At 42.0% G+C, this 19,001-nt stretch overlaps 1 protein-coding gene across 2 annotated transcripts in view; it reads left to right on the top strand.

The window, feature by feature from the left end:
- Window positions 1–17,689, top strand: part of LOC115469283 (all-trans-retinol 13,14-reductase-like) — a 50,933-nt gene extending 33,244 nt beyond the window's left edge. For both annotated transcript variants that reach the window (XM_030201778.1, XM_030201779.1), the window contains 5 exons: window positions 1,277–1,415; window positions 1,937–2,046; window positions 8,721–8,887; window positions 12,766–12,925; window positions 16,843–17,689. In XM_030201778.1, the coding sequence (XP_030057638.1) occupies window positions 1,277–1,415; window positions 1,937–2,046; window positions 8,721–8,887; window positions 12,766–12,925; window positions 16,843–16,988 (722 nt within the window). In that variant the 3' untranslated portion in view covers window positions 16,989–17,689. The remainder of the gene's footprint in view (window positions 1–1,276; window positions 1,416–1,936; window positions 2,047–8,720; window positions 8,888–12,765; window positions 12,926–16,842) is intronic.
- The last annotated feature ends 1,312 nt before the right edge of the window (window positions 17,690–19,001 follow it).

Raw genomic sequence — 19,001 nt, 5'->3', positions numbered from 1 at the left:
ACAGGTAGTTCAATTGCTGGGGCATACAGACCACCGTAAACCCTGGACTATTAAATCAGGGGCTTAAAAGCCCTATTAAAAAAATTAGTTTTAAGAGAATCTTAAATTTTGTGAATGACATTTCAGAATGAATACAAGGAGGAAGTGAGTTCCGTAGTGAGGGTGCCAAGAAGTAGAAAGCAGAGGAACGAGTTGAGTCATAGTATGCTAATCTGGGACAGGGAAGAACCAACCGGTTAGAATCCATAGAATGAAGGGCACAGGCAGGGGTATAAGGTATTATAACTGAGGCAAGGTAGGCAGGACCACTGAGATGTAACACTTTGTGAGTCAGACATAACATCTTAAACATGCATCTATACTGGACAGGAAGCCAGTGTAGTTGATGGAAAAGAGGAGTACTATGCGATTTAATACACGTTATATACTACATGTATTCAAGATGCCCTTCAGGCAACTCCTCAGTTGGTACATAGTGCGGAGTTGCAGGGATGTCATTTTCGAACAGTTCATAGAGCTTATTTTTCTCAAACGTAAGTGTTGTTTGCAGGATGTGCGGATACCCTCATTGTCTGAAATGTGCCCTTGGGGATAATTTGTTCCTTCATGGATTGTGGCAGTGCAGGAAATTAAAGTATTCTGGGCAGCCCTGTTTGCTTACTTCCATTCTGTTCTTGACCACCATCTCCGGGTCTCTCTTGAAGTAGCTCTCTAGCCCCATTACAACTATGAGTGCAAGGACTATTGGTGAAAAATTCATTTTTGGGAAAATTATGTATCTTGGGGAGGAAGTGCATTCTCAATCACTGGTGGTTGAATTATCCTCTGTCTATATGGTATTGTAGGAATAGGCTTCATGAGTTAATGTTATGGGAATCCCAGGGGGCTCATCTATCTGTTTGGGGTGCATATTTGCAGAAGATATCTCCTAAAGCATGAAGTCAAGTTTTGAACCGGTTCTCAGCTGACTATTTAGGAACAGTTAGCACACCTTGAGTTCTCAGGCAGGGTGGGAGGGAGGGAGGGAGGGTTTTCCTGTTGGGGGGGGGGGGCGGCTTTGATTATTTGGTTTGGGGGTAGTTTGAGGCCCTAAGGACCAAGACCCCAGACAATGGTTCTGTGTTATATTGTTTATTTTGTTGAACTTCCTTGTTGTTTAGATGCCACGGGGGGGGGGGGGGGGGGGGGTTTACTCAACCCAACTGAGTGAGTTTTGTTGCTGTAGAGTAGGCTGACTTTCTATCTTCTAACAGCATTTCCTTACCCTGTACTCCAGGGATACAGTCCCAGCTCAACAGGGCTCAGCATGGGCTGGCTGGATTCAGCCTGTTTGTTGGTCTCAGAGGAACGAGGGAAGAACTAGGATTGAAAGCAACAAACTACTACATTTACCTTGATAAAAACTTAGATAAACTGTAAGTTGGAGTTTTATACTACCTTGTTGAATTTTTTTCTTGGAACAGAAAACAAGCAAGTCAATAATGCTTTTGATTGTACTGCTACTTTTTGAAAGTTGAGAGGTGTGGTAGCTGTGTTAGTCCATTTCCAATCTGACGAAGAAGGGCAACCTTCGAAAGCTAATCAAGAAATGTATTAAGTTATGTCCAATAAAAAAGGTATCATCTTATTTTCTTTTCCATGTTTTATTTTGTTTGATTTCTATTTATAACCTTTTTGAAAGTTAAAAGCTGAATTGATGGTGATACTGGGCAAAACCTGCAGAGGAGATTTTTTCCCCCCTTCTACTATAATATCAGGCAAATGTTTAAAAGTTGCAAGTTTTTGTTTTTTTTAATGGCAATGCCTCTGATTTATTTGCTAGAAAGCTAGGTATTGCACTTTTTAGAATATAGAAAATAGTTCATCTTATTTCTTGACCATAGCGCTACTGGGTTCTTGTGAGCAGGTCATGAAATGTGTTTGAATTTGCTTTTAGGGAAGCGCCATACTTTACTGTCTCCAGAGATGAAGCGCCTGTGCGCATCCCAGTAGTCTACGTTTCCTTCCCATCAGCCAAAGACTCTTCACATGAGGAGAGGTGCCCAGGTATGCATACATGAATTAGATTTTGAAACAATATTCATTATGTACAGATTAAAACAACAATGAAACCTAATTTTTTTTATCAAAGCCCACAATAGCAGGAAATCATTCAAACTCTCTAGTTCAACTTTTAAAAGGAACCAAAATGTAATCGGAACTGTTGGCATTGAATATTTCAAATGGATGGGGCTCATTGACTCTCATACCAGCTCCTTCCGAGGTGGTTAGAAATTTATCAGAGGGTTCCCTATATTGAATGTGTTGCTAATCAATAGATTGGTGGATCTTTGTTTGTATTCTCATTTGGCATAAGTGATTTCTCCTGTATCTGCTCTCCAGACACTGGAGTCTATCCTGTTTATTTTAATCGATATGTTAGTATATCAGAATAAGGTGAACTTGAAAATGTATCTCTTTTGATAGAATAATAATAAATCAGTTTTAGCTTTGATATTCCTCTTGTAGTGTGTTGGGAGAATGAAAGAATTTTGTTTCTTTAATTTGGTTAACTTTGTTACATACCGTTCATTATAAAATTCTTCACACCTTTTATTCTGCTGTCTAAAAATTATAATTCAGAATGCATTGAAATAGGAGTTTGTTTCACTATCTAAACAATATACTTTATACTTTGAAAATGAAAAACCAGCTTTAGAAACCAATAATACTTCACCCTTTTTGTCATAGAATATCAAATTAGATTTGTTTTCAAAGCTACCTTAACCAGGCCCATAATAAGTTAAATAGAGCCCACTTGTGTCTAGTCACAATATCTGGCTTATTCAACTACTCCTGGATAAACAGTCGAGTTTTCTTTTGTATGAAGTAAATGTGAGCTGCCAAAAGAACTATGGGATATAGATATAGATTGGGGAAGACTGTAGGAAAAGTTCAGTGTGTTTTGATTTTTTCCTTGCAGCACTGCCAGGTCCATCACTATAAAGTAGAAATGGATTGGTACCATCGAGACACTGCCTTGATCAGTAACTGGGTGTTATGATTGGGGTCAGAACCCCTCTCAAACTTACCTCTTTCCTGGGGGTCAGCTTCTTAGCTGGCTTCTGTTTCTTTTGTCTGTCCTGTCTGAGCTGGCTCTCTCTCTCTGTGCTGGCAGCTTCCAGCAGCATGGGGTTAATTGTTTTACTTTACTACAGCTGTGTGGGTGGACTGAGTTAGCTCTACCTCTCTTTGGGTGTACTGGCTTCAAGTGCTTCATGGTGTTGCATTGGTGTGGGTTGGGCCTCTCTGGGTCAGTGTGCTTTTGCCTAGGTCTAGGGAGTGTGACATCATCATGGAGGGCCTTGATAAGGAAGTGGTGTTGTTTCCTTCAGGGCCTTTGCAACGGTTGTGTTTACTTTAGGTAGGGTGGTGCAGTGTGCACTTCTGACTTTGTGTCTAGTTTCCCTGCTTGATTTTGCTAAGGTCCAGGTTAGTGTTAGTGCAGTGTGCACTGGTGTTTGTGTGTTTAGCTTTCCTGCTTTTCCCTTGTGGTTCCCCTGCTTTTCCCTCTTGGTTTGGAAGCATTGCTGTGTGTAGGGCTTTGGATGCTCTGTTGCTGATAGAAGTACTTCAGGGTTTGGTGTTGTTAGGAACACTGCAGAGTTTGCTGTAAGAAGTACTTCTGGTGTTTGTGCTATTGGGAGCATTGCAGTCTTTGCTGTTGGTGTTTGGTGCTTTAGAAGCACTTTTGGCTTATGTGTTAGCTTCCCTGTTTTTTCCTTGTGGCTCCCCTGTCTTCCCTTTTAGTGCTAGGAGCTCTTCTGGTTGCTTGCCAGAGTAGTGCTTAGGAAGCACCTTGTTAGTTTTGTATCTAGCTTGCTAGAGCAGTGCTTAGGTAGCTTGTTAGTTTTGTGTTTAGCTTGTTAGTGTAGAGCTCTGCTTGTAGCTTGGTGCTTAGTAGCACCTGTGTTAGCTTTGTGTTTAGTTCCCTGCTCTGTTAGTTTAGGGCTTAGGAAGTCCCTTTCTTGAGCAGGGCTTAGGAGCTCCTGTTTAGTATAGGGCTTAGGAAGTCCTTTTGTCAGTTTACTGTTAGGAACACTCCTGCTGGTTTAGGGCTTGGGAGCACGTAGATCAGTTTAGGTTTAGGAACACTTCTGTTTCCAGTCCTGGTCCCTGTGTCATCCGGTATCCAGTAAGTCCTGCCGGCTACTTGAACCCAGGAGCTCAACTCCTGGGGGGCTTAGTAGCTAAGTGCAGGTGAAGCTGTGTGGACCAGTCTGGTGTGCTCCAGTCCGGGGGATTCCAGTCCATGTGTTCCGGCTCGCTGGGCAGTGCCTGCAGTCCCTGTCGGTGTCGGTGTGCTTGCCCAGCATTGGTTGGTGGGTTTTGCCTGCTGCTGTCGCTCCTCGTCAGCAGCCCAAGGGCTCACGTTTGCTCCTGGGCTCTGAACCTGAGAACCTGACACTGGGGGTTAAGGAAACTGCTGAAGAAAGTCACTGTGAGGCCTAAAGTACAGAAATCTCTGGCCGAGACTGGGAAAATGTTGATTGTTCAACAGTTTAAAAATCACTCCACAAACATAGCCTGTATGGGAGGGTGGAAAGAAGAAAGCCACTGCACATAAATGCACATATGGGGCTAGATTCTATATATCGTGCTGAGATTTCAGTGTGGAAATCGAAGCATACTCTATAAATGTGGAAACTCAAACGCATGACGCCATTCTTCCCGAGCGAAACATTTCGCAACTTGATACAAGCAATGGTACTAAGCCATGTAGACTACTACAATGGAATTTATGTGGGATGCAAAGAACAAATTATAAAGAAACTGCAGACCGCTCAAAACACGGCAGCCAGGCTTATATTTGGACAAATGCGATTCGAAAGCGCCAAACCCCTCCGAGAAAGACTGCACTGGCTCCCAATCAAAGAACGTATTGCTTTCAAAAATCTACTGCAAAGCCCCGGGATACATGACAGACCTCATAGACCTCCAACCAGAAACAAAACAGGATCAACACGAACATACCTAAATCTCCACTTCCCAAGCTGCAAAGGACTCAAATACAAATCAACCTATGCATCCAGCTTTTCCCCTCCTACATAAGCACACAACTATGGAACGCCTTATCAAAAGCCGTGAAAACAACTTATGATCACCTAAACTTCCGGAAATCATTAAAAACTAACCTGTTCAAAAAGGCATACCCTACCGACCCAACTTAAATGCCTGTATCCTGCAACACAACGGAACCAAAGCTCGTAATGGACATATAATAACTCTTCCTCTCTACAATTCCCTAATGTGTCTGTACACACGTACCTTATTCTACCACAACATTACTTTATTTGTTTGTACCGGAATTGGCGAACGCCTTTACGGTACTATGTAAGCCACATTGAGCCTGCAAATAGGTGGGAAAATGTGGGATACAAATGTAACAAAATAAAGTACGCTTTAATTTAGGGGTACTTTATAGAATACACCGAGCGCTGGTCCATGAGACTAAATTTAGTTGCAGTCAATTATGCCAACTAAAACCTGGTGTAAATCCTGACGCCGTAATTAGGCATGGAGTGAGTGTATTCTATAACAACGCGCATAGATTTTAGAAAAGCCCATAACCACTCCCACTTTTCAACTATGTGATTTAGAATTTATGCCATCACGTTACAGAATACGCTTAGCAAGTAGTATGCATAAATTCTAATTAATGCCAATTAGCACTGATAATTGCTTGTAAACATCCAATTATCAGCGCTGATTAGCTTATTAACTAAGTTATGCGCATTGTTATGGAATACACATCGATTTCCGCATGGAAAACTCAGTGCGATATATAGAATCCAAGGGATGATGTGCCACATAGTCTTTGCAAAGAAACACTTGTGGGATAATGTACACATGAGAGAAGATTTATGGGTAGATTCAGTAAATAGCGCCTAAAACATCAGTGCTGAAAAAAATGCTTAAGTGTTAGTCTGTAAGCCACGGCTAAAGTTCAACGTGGTTTATAGAATAACACTTGATCATTATGGTCGTGCATAAATTTAGGCACCAACATTTGCACCAACAAAAACGTGGTATAAATGCCTGTGCCTAAATTTACGTGCGGAGTAGTCTTATTCTGTAATTACAAGTGTAACTCAAAACTGCTTAACTTTACCCACATAACACCCAATTAAATCTAATTAGTGCCAATAATTGGCACTGATTGGTTCACTATCTTATTAAATTGTGCATGCAAATCGATACTACACCTAAATATGCACTTGCAGTTTTCGGTGACCTTTACAGGATAATGGTCTGGTGAAACTGCTTGCTCTTAGCATTCAGTGATATGTGTGATGTAAAAACACATTTCAGTACCCAGCTAACAGCACTGTGAGGCAAATGATCAAAAGCCCCGCGCTGTTCCAAACAGCACTCTTAAAATAACGCTGGAACAGCGCGAGGCGCTATTAGACCTATGATCAGAGATAATGCATGCAAATTTAAGCAGTGCAATTATCTCTGATCATGGGGTAGAAGTGTGGGCGAATTTTGCCTGAGCATGCGCTCGGCACAATCCTCCCGCACTTGTTTGACAGGTCTGGGCTGTCAAAAGCCCAAACCTGTCAAACACAGGGGCTGGAGGTCCATGGGACCACCTGGCCCTGACTACCCCTCCCCGGAGCAACAGGGGCTGGAGGTCCAGCGGACTTCCAGTCCCCCCGAGGATCCCCCCCCCCCAGGTTCAGGGAGGGCTGGAGATCCAGTGGGTCTCCAACCTCCCCAAATCCCTGGAAAATGGTCCCTGGTGGTCAAGTGGCCGCCGGCCAAACCCCCTCTCCAGCCCACCCGAACTCCCCCCCCCCCCCCCCCCCCCCCAGCGTTGTCGGTCGAATCCCTGCATTTATCAGCTCACTTTGTCACCCAGTTTCTGATCCAGTCAAGGGCATCAGATCATACTAAAAGGTGCTCAGTTTATGTAAAAGTCACCTATGCAGTACAGTGTCAAAAGTCTTGCTGAAATCTCAGTATAGCACATCTAATGCTTTACCTTGATCCAAAACACTGGTCACCTGCTCAAAGAAATTTTTTTTATTTTTATTTTTTGTTACAGTTGTACCCTGCGCTTTCCCACTCATGGCAGGCTCAATGCTGTAACAGGATCCGAGGCATTATTTTTGTCTGTATAGATAATCCAGAAACTGCACTATTCTCTGTTTTAGAAGCATTTACTTACCACAGAAGTCAGGCTTTTTGGCCTGTAGTTCCAAGCCTCCTCCTTACTTTCTCTTTTTTGGAAAGGAACCAAATCCACTTGTCTACAGTCCTGTGGGACCTCTCCTGACTCTACTGAAAAGATCAGATTACAGAGGTGCTGGGACTTCCTCGTTTCTTGAGTACCCTCAGATGTATCCCATCTGGCCCCATTTCTTTGCCTACTTTAGCTCCTCATGAATAGATTCTTATGAAAATCATGTGAAGATTTTCTTTTTACTTTTATCTACTTTCATAACCAAAATGGTTTGTTGCTCTTAAAATATCTCCTTCAGTTTTGCCCACCACTTTTCTGTAAAATGTGAGCTAGCTGTGATCCAATAAAGCATTAAAAAGGAAAAAAAGCTTCAGAATCCTTTAATAAACATTTTGTGATCCTCTGTGTTCTAACATCAGGTAACTGCTCACAAGAGACGTCAGACACATGAGTCAAAGATGAAGGCAGTTATCCTGATAAAGGCCACTAAAAAGAGAGAGAGAGAGAGATTAATTTTTAAAAATTAAGATAAAAAAATAACACCACAGTTGGTTTTTTTTAAGCATGGTATTTAGGAGAAATTGCCCAGTCTTCTACTGTCTAGATAATATGTACTGTTTTATTCAGATTAAAAAGTTACATTATCCTCTGGCCCAAATTTTGGCACCGGCAACTGCTTATTTATTTATTTGATTGATTGATTGATAAGATTTCTATTCCACAGCATCCATAGTTCTTGATAGACTACAATTTAACATACACAATATCAGACATATTGTCAAAGACAAAATATCACATATAACAAGACAAAAAAAATGTATAAAATATACAAAGACCCTCTACCAGCCCTCCCTCCCCTCCAAACGGTCTAGCACCTCTCTCCCTTCTATCCAGCCCCCCCATGGGTCTAGCGCCTTCCTTCCTTCCCTTCCCTTCAGCCCCCTCCCTCTCTGTGGGTCCAACAGCCCCCCCTCCTGCATTTCCAGCGCTCCCACTCCCCTCCTCCCCCTCCACCACGGTAACTCTCTTATGCAGCCAGCCAATAGCAATCTTCGCAGGCCTTCTCCGGGTCCTCCTCTCTGCCAGGTCCTGCCTTCTGATGCAACTTCCTGTTTTCGCTAAATAAAGGTTTGGACAAGTTCCTGGAGGAAAAGTCCATAGTCTGTTATTGAGATTGACATGGGGAAGCCACTGCTTTTCCTGAGATTGCTAGCGTGGAATGTTGCTACTAATTGGGTTTCTGCCAGGTACTTGTGACCTGGATTGGGCACTGCTGGAAGCAGGATACTGGACTAGATGGACCATTGGTTTGATCCAGTATGGCTAGTCTTATGTTCTTAGATCACGCTGCAAATCCACCCCTGTGCAAAGTTCTGTACCAGCAAAAGGACAGAGGTATCCTATGATCATACATATCATTCTGCCAGGACAAGCTGATTCATTCCTGGATTTGAGGAATGCATGGACTGTGACACCTTTTTTGTCCTTCTAGGCAAGTCCACCTTAACAGCACTGACCTTTGCACAGTACGAGTGGTTTGAGGATTGGAAGGAAGAGGAAGTAAAAAAGAGAGGAGCGGATTATGAGAGTGTGAAAAACACTTTTGCAGAAGCCATGCTGGAGACCATCCTGAAATTCTTCCCTCACTTGAGAGATAAGGTGGGACATAAGAGCCAGCTTTTCAACACAAATTATCCCTCCCTGGACACAGGAAAGGAGATTGTCCAATATAGTGGGTGCTTGAGCAGCCACAGAGCTGGCACCTATGATGTGGGTTAATTTTCCATTTCTGATGAGCTTTCTTGGGAGTTTAGGATTTGCAAAAAGTCAACTATTGAAAACTGTTTGATATCATATATTAAGATTTCCATCAAAAAGGAGGCATAATCCCAGATTTCTGAAGCTTTTTGCCTCTTTAAAAACAAAGGGAAAGGAAGAGGTTTTGTGAATTCAGTAGAAAGGGAAATTTTATTTTTAATTTTCGTAGAAAAATCAGATTTTTCTTGTATTTTCAGATGGTAAAATTTTGACAAGATTTTTTAAATGTTTTTATTCATGAAGATGAAACCCCCCCTTTTTTTAAAGGAAGGAGGGTGCAAAACCTATTATGAGTCTCTCCAGACATCCCATTCCCTTCCCTAATCTCTGGAACATAATCCATTTGCATGGGGAAATGGAAAAACAATGTTTATTAGAAAGCGAAGGATTAATAATTTTTTTTTGTTCTGACATAATTCAGAGCTGCCTTCCTCAGTAAACAGGCAGTTGGTGAATCACTCATTTGGAGAGGCTGAGGAGAGAACGGGACAGGGACACAGACACAGTCCCCTCCAATGTTGTGAGCAGAGTAGAAAATTTTAAAAGGGATAAAAACTTTGCCATATGCACATGTTGTCTGACCACAGTCTCGCCTACAAATTACTTCACTGAAACTTTACATAACAGAAATAAACCAATTTTCATCAATATGGAATTCAACTCCACCATCCAACTGAATTTTTAAACTTTCTGGGCGATATTCAGTCCGTGGCTGTCAGTGGTTTTAAATGTTCTCCTGCCCACTTAAACCACATTGAATATCAACCCCTTTCTATTTTCTTTTTTTTTTTTCTTCTATAAAACGTGTACAATGGCAAAATATGCAATGACACCTTTAAATTCTGGAATCACTTCAGTTAACAGCAACTCACTTTCCACTAGCAAGTACTTTGGAATTAACCAAACCTGAAAAGAGACGCATTCCAGACCTATACAGGTTATCAATAGAAATCAAACAAAATAAAACATGGAAAAGAAAATAAGATATTTTTTTTTATTGGACATAACTTAATACATTTCTTGATTAGCTTTCGAAGGTTGCCCTTCTTCGTCAGATCGGAAATAAGCAAATGTGCTAGCTGACAGTGTATATAAGTGAAAACATTCAAGCATTACTATGACAGTCTGACAGGGTGGGAGGATCGGGGTGGGTAGGAGGTATGCATGGGGACATCAAAGCATATCATTGATGTCCCCATGCATACCTCCTACCCACCCCCATCCTCCCACCCTGTCAGACTGTCATAGTAATGCTTGAATGTTTTCACTTATATACACTGTCAGCTAGCACATTTGCTTATTTCCGATCTGACGAAGAAGGGCAACCTTCGAAAGCTAATCAAGAAACGTATTAAGTTATGTCCAATAAAAAAGGTATCATCTTATTTTCTTTTCCATGTTTTATTTTGTTTGATTTCTATTGATAACCTTAAGAGTGGACTAACACGGCTACCACACTCCTCAGACCTATACAGAAAACCTGTCATATAAAAACAATATTACATCAGAATTCAAATAGCAGCCACCTAGAATAGCAATATACTGCTGCTGGAAAAACAGAACAAGTCGGGCTGCTATACACGGAAGCTAAGCTTTAGCAGAATATCATGTCTGTCCCTCCTGTCAGTCATAGGAACCATGAGAAGTCTGCATGCAATAAAACATTGGAGAAATAGAAATGCATTTTCTTCTGTACTGTGCAAAATACAAAGTTTTCAGAGTTGCACATTTCAAAAACTGACATTAAAACTACCAATTGGAGGAACGAACTGACTCCCCCCCCCCCCCCCCCCCGTTTACGGTGCGCTAATGCTGCCACAGCCTATTCAGTTTGAATGGATTGTGTCGGCATTGGCGTGTGGCAGCCGCTAGCGTGGCATTGTAAACAGGGAGGTAAGTGAATAGAGGTATGCAGAATATTCTTATTATACGTTTTGCATATCCCCATTCAATTAGTTAGTTCCTCCAGTTGGTAGTTTTGATCTATTCTAGGAAGCTGGTTTGCCTCCTTTTTGGGGAGTTTCAAAAGATGACATATTTCAATTGCTAAACTGAAAAGAAAATGTCTTCTACTTTTGTTGTCTGGGCTTTTTATTTTACTAGTCTGGTTAGCCCCAGTCTCTCCTATTTTTACTTTCCTTATATTGGTCTTCATCTAAGTTCTTTTTTACAGTCTTGTCTTTATTTATCCTTTCTTCTCTCATCTTCCATTTCTGTCTACATCTGTCTCTGACATTGATCCTTCCCTTTCACCTTTTTCTGCACATCTCACTTCTCTGCATCTCTAGTCACCTAGATTTTACTCCTCATTTTCCCCTTCTCTCTCACTCTGTAGTTCTCAGTCTCTCTCTTTTCACGTCATCTACCTATGGACTTCCCATCTTCCACTCTCACCCCCTCATGAGCCCTCCTGTGTTTTCCTCCAAGTCTCACACTCTCTCCAACCTCAGCAACTTACCTGTCACTCAGTCCCTTCTGGCATCCACCTCCTTTTTTCTTCTTTCTCTTACCCACTACCCAGCTTCTCTCACACTCTTCTTAGATGTATCCCTTTCGCCTAGCCCTTTGCACTGCCTCTTAACTCTTTTCCGGCCCCTCCAGAACCTTCATACCATCTCTACACTCCTTCCTCCAGATACTCTTACCCTCTTCTCCCTCCTTTCACTCCATTCTTCTCCCTCTTCTCTCCTTTCTGCACCCCCTCCTCACCAACTCTCTCTAGGCACTCTGACCCTCTTAAACCTTCCTCCAGCCATATGCTGTCCTCTTATTACTATTTCCCTCTTCTCTGACAGCTTATCATCACTTCCTTCCTCTCTGACCTGTTCTCATCCTCTCCTTCCACTCTTTCCCCTTCTCACCCATTCTCTCCCTCCTGGTCATGCCACTCGCTCTTCTCCCTTCTTCCCTCTAATCTGAGCCCATTTTCTTCTTCTCCCTCCTCCCAGAAGTTGCCTGAGTATATGTCTGTCATTTTAGAGTATGAATAACAGTTTCACTGTCTAGAGCCTTTTGGCCATCCATCCCTGGCTCCTCCTCTTATGTGGCTGCCTTCACAACCAACCCATCTGGTATGCAGCAGGAGATGCATTTAATAGCTTGTCATCCACCACTGCCGTGGAGCCAGTGTCACGATGATTTGTGAGATTTTGCAGTTAATCTCATGAGACCGGATCCATGGCAGCAGGGGATGATGTGCAGTTAACTGCATTTTCTACTGCGTGTAGCTGCAGGAGTATTGAAGGTCTGGGTTAAACTTTGCCTGAACTGGCCCAGTAGGTTTGAGGAGGCTAAGCCTTCCCAAGCCTCTTATACCAGGCACCTATGGTAAAGCAGAAATGATGGTAGTCTTCATGTGTGTGTGTATTCTCCACAGACTTCACATGTCTTTCTACGGTACTGGGAAAACTTGCCCAGACCAGGCCAGTAAATTTTATTCAGAAAGGTAGGAACTCATTGTAGTACAGGAAATGAGATTACAGAACCAAATTCACGTAGTCTATTTAAGGTCCTGATTCAAATAGACTTGGGAATAGGAACCGAAAGTATGTAGTGGTGTGGCAATGATGAGAGAGGGATTTGGTTGGAATGGGCAGTGTGTTTAGAGAATGTACAGGAGGCTGGTCAGTGTACTTTCAGGACTGAGTGGGAATCCTTTTCACATAACTTGCTTTGTTATCTTAGTTGTTCATTTGAACCCTTCTCTTGGCCTCTCACAGATTGACTGCATTTCAAGTGGCTCTCCACTGTCTAACCAGCACTACATAGCTTCTTCACGGGGAGAGTTCTATGGCATAAGCCATGATATACAACGATGGACCCCTGAGAGTGTGGCCTTGTTCCGGGCTCAGACGGACATAAAGAATTTGTACATGTCAGGTATTGATCTTATTTGAAATGAGTTTTTCTTTCTACTAGCTTTCTTCTTTTGTATTTTTAACTCATCGGTTTCCTACTGCTCCTTTGGTCATCTAGCTCACTCAGAACTGGCCTTATGGTGACATGATTCTTCATTCACAACTGTCCAGGTTTTTCCTCTGTTTATATAATATTCCACCACACTTGCACACCTAACCCAGTTATTTCAGTAGATAGAATATATTTTGATAGCAGGTAAGGTTGTAGGGCTCATCTTGTCTGCCCAATTTCATTACTGGGGCATTGCCATAAATCCCAGGATCGCAAACTTTTCACCTACTCCTTTGTATCTAGGAGCTACCTGAGCTGTTCAATGTAACCCTTCTCTGGGCTTCACAGTATCTGTCCAGAGCTTGAGCCACAGACCCTTGTTCCCTCCAGAACCCTGTAATGTGTATCCTGAATCCAGCCAGTGGTGGTGCTAGTAGAATATTTATAGAGAAATATTTGGGGTGCCAAAAGTCTAAAGTGCGCAGTTCAAAAGGGGCGTGGCCATGGGTGGGAAAACGGGCATTTTGTGGGCATTCCCAAATTTATGCATGTTATAGAATATGGCCCAATCTGCGTAAATCTACACGCAGGGATTTATGCCACATTTTCGTTGGTGGAAATGGAGGCACGTAGTTTTAGGCACTGGGATATCGACTAAGTGTATTCTATATACTGTGCCTAAATCTAGGAACCGCTTTAGATTATTCTTAGGCAGAAATGTTTACCAAGTGGATTTTTTAGGCGCCTTATATAGAATTGGCCCATTCTGCCTAACTGGGATATCAACTAAGCGTATTCTATATATTGCACCTAAATCTTATAGAATACACTTAGGTGGAAATGTTTTCCATGCAGATTTTTTAAGTGCCATATATAGAATCTGGCCCATTGTGTCCACCTCCACATTATGCTCCACACTCCCCTTTAAAACATTGCAAGAAAATAAATCCCCAAATCTGTGCAATAAAGAAACCCCTAGCCAGTATGAACCAAACAGAACCCCCCCCCCCTACAATTACAGTTACTCAATAGGATCATTCAACCAATTTTTCTATATGGAAGGAAATACAGAGTCTTATACAGGGTGAACGCTATCCCCCCTAATTCTATATATATAGGGCTCAAAATTGTGTGTGCAATTTAATTGCTTAACAAGTCAATTAGCACTGATAATTGGGTGAACAATCAATTATGGGTGCTAATTGGCAATAATTGGAATTTTTATAGTCTCTATTCTATAACGATGTGCGTGTAAATTTTTCCACGTGGAGCTGAAAGGAGGCCATGCCATGGGAGGGGAATGGGCAGGTCAGGGGCATTTCTAGGATTTGGGTGCAGTGTTATAGAATTTGGGGGATCCATGCCTAATTTAGACATGGGGATTTACACCAGGGTTCAGTTGGTGTAAATCATTGGGTGCAGATCCCGGTGCTAAGCACTATTCTATTAACGGTGCCCAACTTTGAGCGCCATTTATAGAATAGTGCTTAGTGTGCATTTTTTTTTTTAGAGCCCAAATTTGGGTAGTAACAGTACACAGTGGGAAATATCAGACAAATGAACAAATAGTCCAAATATAGCAGCTCCTTATTGTAGAAACTTGCAAAAAGGACTCGACATGAGTCGTGTTTCGGCACAACTGACTTCCTAAGGAGTCCATAAATTAAAAAGCAATAATAACAGCATGACCATAAAATATATGTAACAATAATGTACAGAATCAAAACAATATTAATCTATTTTAAAACCCATAAAAAGAGGTGTGGAGCTACAAAATAATACAATTAAAAGACACAGAAAGTGCAACTAAAAGACAATTCCTTACCTATACAGTACTATAATGATGTATAGAAATGGAGAGCTGTATCAAATAACAAATAGGGAGCTATATCAGATGATAAAATCTATTAAAAAAAAATAACAACCAATGAATTTGAATAACCTAGGAGAAAATATTGTAAAATACAGCAACAAACAGATTAAAATATGCAAATACAGATCACAGTATTAGATCAAACTGGATGCACAATCATCCAAAAAAAAGTATTTATGTCAAAATATCATATATAATATCAGAACTTGATGTAGATATATGTAGTGTAATTCCCGGCATGCAATTTGGGTGCACATCTCCAGTATTCTATAACACTGTGCACAAATTTTAGCAATGTCCCTGACCCGCCCATGTACCTCCCATGGCCTCGCCCTCTTTTAGGTTACACCCTATGGGATTTGGACACACATTGTTATAGAACAGCATATAGCAAGGTGTGTGCACCAGTCTAAATCGGTGCCCATTAGCACTCAATTAGTGGCACTAATAGGCTCAGCTGATGCATTCCACAGTTCTGATTCAGGTGGGCCTCTGTCATTACATTAGCGCTGTCTCCTGCACAGCCTCTGTTTCAGTTGTCAATAGCATAAGCATTTCTTAAATTAAATTCTTCAGTTTTCTTGAATAGGTAACTACCATGATTGGGGCTTCTAAGGTGTTTGTAAATTGTAGCTGTTTATTTTCCAACTAAAGAGTTCTTTGAGGATACAAAATATCAGTGTCTTAATGTTTTCATGCCACCAGTACTATTGCTGGGGACCTTTTAGAAATCAAATAAGTAGGTTTGTGTTACTTAGGAGTTGTCAGTGCAGAAAAACCACCAAAACTGAGTGGAGAGTATAAAACAAGCCAGCGGAGGGATGAGAAATTACTAGAGGAAGTGAGAGCTTTCTAGTGTTTCTCCAATAGACAACAGTTTTAACTTGTTTTGCATTGGGGGTATTTATTGGTTAAAACCTGAAATCACAAGCCCTAACTATGGGGGTCTTTTACTAAGATGTGGTAGAAATCATTACATTACTTTAAGGTCTTATAGCCCGCTACAACCCAGTGGTGTTCCAAGGGTGGAGCGGTGGGTGTGGTCCGCCCCGGGTGCACGCTGCAGGAGGGGTGCGGGGAGCAGCCGCGCGGCTGTCAGCTCCGCTGGTTCCCCGCACCCTCTGCTGTTACTTCCTGTTCCAGGGCAGAGGGCGTGGGGAACCAGCGGAGCCAACAGCCGTGTGGCTGCTCCCAGCAGGTAGGAAGAATTCACCGGGGGAGGGGGGCTTGGCGGTGATGCACCTGGGGGGTGTCGTGCTGCACTGGGGGGAGGGGGTGCACAGTGCCGATTCGCCCCGGATTGCAGCTGACCAAGGAACGCCACTACTACAAACAACAAGTTCTAAGCGGATAACAACAAGAAAAAGAGCATACTCCCAGATAGTTGTACAAAAATAATCACAATCATCAGAAACAAAATTTAACATCTGTGGATTAAGAAAAATATTTTCTAAAAAGAAAGTTCCTTAGTAATTTCCTAAACTCATAATAATGTTTAGTTTGCCTAAGAAAAGAAGGAAGAGAATTCCATCTAGAGGCTGCTTGATAAGTTAATGAGGACTGTAAAGGAAGGATGAATGACTTTTAAACAGTAGGGAATCCTAATATAAAAATATTTCTAGTAACTCCACTGCAATTTCTGTTAAGGAAAAACAAAATAATCAATTAAATAACCCGGGGGATCCCTATAGAAAGCTTTAAAAGTCAAATGCCAAGATACCCGTAGCCCGTAGGAATATAATCAGCATCTTGGCGTTTAGCGCCAGCTGATTTGTGCCGTGAGACCCCCCCTATGTTTGCCATTCTGGCCTCAAATTGTGTGACTTGAGCCTGTGTGTGGAGGAGGGAGGGGTCAGTTTGGTCCATTCCTGCAGCTGAAAGACTTCTCTGTTTTATTCTTGGAATCTGCTTGCCTGATTATGCGTTTTCTAGAGAGCTTTGTATGTGTTCGAAAGTCCACAGGCATTTGTGATATGAGTCGTACACCCTCTAATGCTTCTTCCCTGGGTTGCAGGTCAAGATGCTTTCCTGTGTGGATTTGGTGGGGCCCTTAACGGAGCCATGGTCTGTGCCTCAGCTGTTCTGGGACGGAACCTGTACCTGGATCTAATGCGTCTCAAGAAACAAATTAAACAAGCCAAATCCAAGAAGAGCAACTGATGTCCCATTCCTACACAGATTTCCTGATGGAAATTTGCAGGAGTCCTGATATATTGCACAAAGATGTTGTTACTCATGAGATTTCAAGCCCCTTTGCCAGTATCACTTATGGCTTTGAAACCTCATGTGCAAAGTCATCCTTGGCTGCTGCTTCTAGTCCTGTGAAAATATTAGTTTGTAAACAGGCCAGTTTTCTCTAAGCTCAATTTAACCTAGGCTCAGTTTGATTACTGCTGCTCTGCACTAAGCCCTACACTCAAGTTCATTGTGTTATCAGAAGCTTCTCACCTTTATCAAAAATGTTCTACTCCTGTACAAGCCACTTGGTGCTGGGAAAGAAAGCTGAGTAAAGTCCTTGGGAAAACACAGATGTTTTATTTACATTGCAAGTTCTTTGGTCCATTGAACACCTTTATTCAAGGGTGAGGCTTTGGAGGGCTAAACCTCATTCCCAGTTTTGGCTTAGGCCCCTCCAGGCCATGCATACAGGACTTGGAGAGGCCCTTGGATGAAGCATTATGGGCCACACTAGCTGAAGAAATTCAGAGCCAGCACTGCCATTAGAAGGAAGAGCAGCAGAAGCCAATACCTCCCTCCCTTCCTCCCCCCTCCCCCAATATCTTTGATCTTACAAGGCTGATCTGTGAGCATCTTCAGATTTTGCAGGATATTTCCTGATGCTGGTCTCGTGAGAGATCAGGAGGTGAAGGAGTCTAAGCAAGTGCATCAGTCTTGTGGCATTTACCTCCACAATATAGTTTGGGAGGTGGGGGGGAGGAGGGGAATGAAATTAAACTTGATCTGTGGGCTAGATCAAAATCTAGACTGTACGGTGGGGTTCCCCGTTTTAAAGCAATGATTCATAATCAATAATCCACCCAATTAAATCAATTTAAAGATTTCTCCAGTGGTAAGAGTTTTTGTGAAATGTACTCCACTTCCTTTGAGAGAAGGGTTCAAGCTGCAGGATCCTGTTGAAAGACCTAGCAGTAGAGCCTATGGTCACACCAGTGCTACAGCTGCTAAGGCCTTGCAAAGGCTACTTTTAAGACTGTAGGCTCATGGCCCTCAGTCTTTATTAGATTAATTAGTGCCTTATAATTCATCTGATTTATTTTGTCTATTTGATAGGGATCAATGTATATCTACTTATAGATTTTTCTGTCTTTATTTTGTTTGTATAGTCTTATTTTTCTTAGAAAGACTTATAAACTTTGCCTGACACTGTATTTTGTACTAATTTGTACTTACTATGGTTTATACTCTAACAATAAAATAGATTTGAGAGGAAGGAATCAAAACTATTTTTTTTCTTGTGTGAAATGCTGCACCATGATTTTATTGAATGCAGACTTCGAGGAAATAGACCTGCAGGAAGAGAGGCCTGTAAATCCACCAGAGGAGGGTCATCTGACAGTCCTCTCAGCCCTCTCTAGCCCCAATCAGATGTAACCTAAATCTTACAACAAATACATCTAAATCAGAATATTGACAGGTGACATCCCGACAGCTATGTATATGGGTCATGAAGACTGGATTTCAGAAGCATTGAGTGGAATTTAACGTCTGTTTCATGTCTTTTTCCTTTTTCTCTGATCATGTTTGCCTATATTGTACAGCTCCAATGGCATCTGACACCTTAGGTGAACCTTCAGCCATGTGCCCCTCCTGACCAACAGGAGGCTCTCAAGCCCCCCCCCCCCTCCCACAGACACATCCAGTGTCTTTCCTTCCTTTTCCTACCCCTTTGTAGTCCAGTATTTCCCCTTCCCTACCTACCCTCCCTGAGGTGTCTAGCATTTCCTTCCCTATCTGCCTGCCTCCCACCAAAGTGTCCAACACTTTTATTGGACTAACATAGTAGATGACGGCAGAAAAAGACCTGCACGGTCCATCTAGTCTGCCCAACAAGATAAACTCATATGTGCTACTTCTTGTGTATACCTTACCTTATATATTTGATAGCAATATTTCAAAGGCAGAACCTTCTTCAGATCAAGTATGAGCCAAATG

The sequence above is a fragment of the Microcaecilia unicolor genome, chromosome 4, assembly GCF_901765095.1.
Source record: "Microcaecilia unicolor chromosome 4, aMicUni1.1, whole genome shotgun sequence".
In the NCBI taxonomy this organism is placed as follows: Eukaryota; Metazoa; Chordata; class Amphibia; order Gymnophiona; family Siphonopidae; genus Microcaecilia; species Microcaecilia unicolor.
This window is presented reverse-complemented; position numbering and strand designations above follow the sequence as displayed.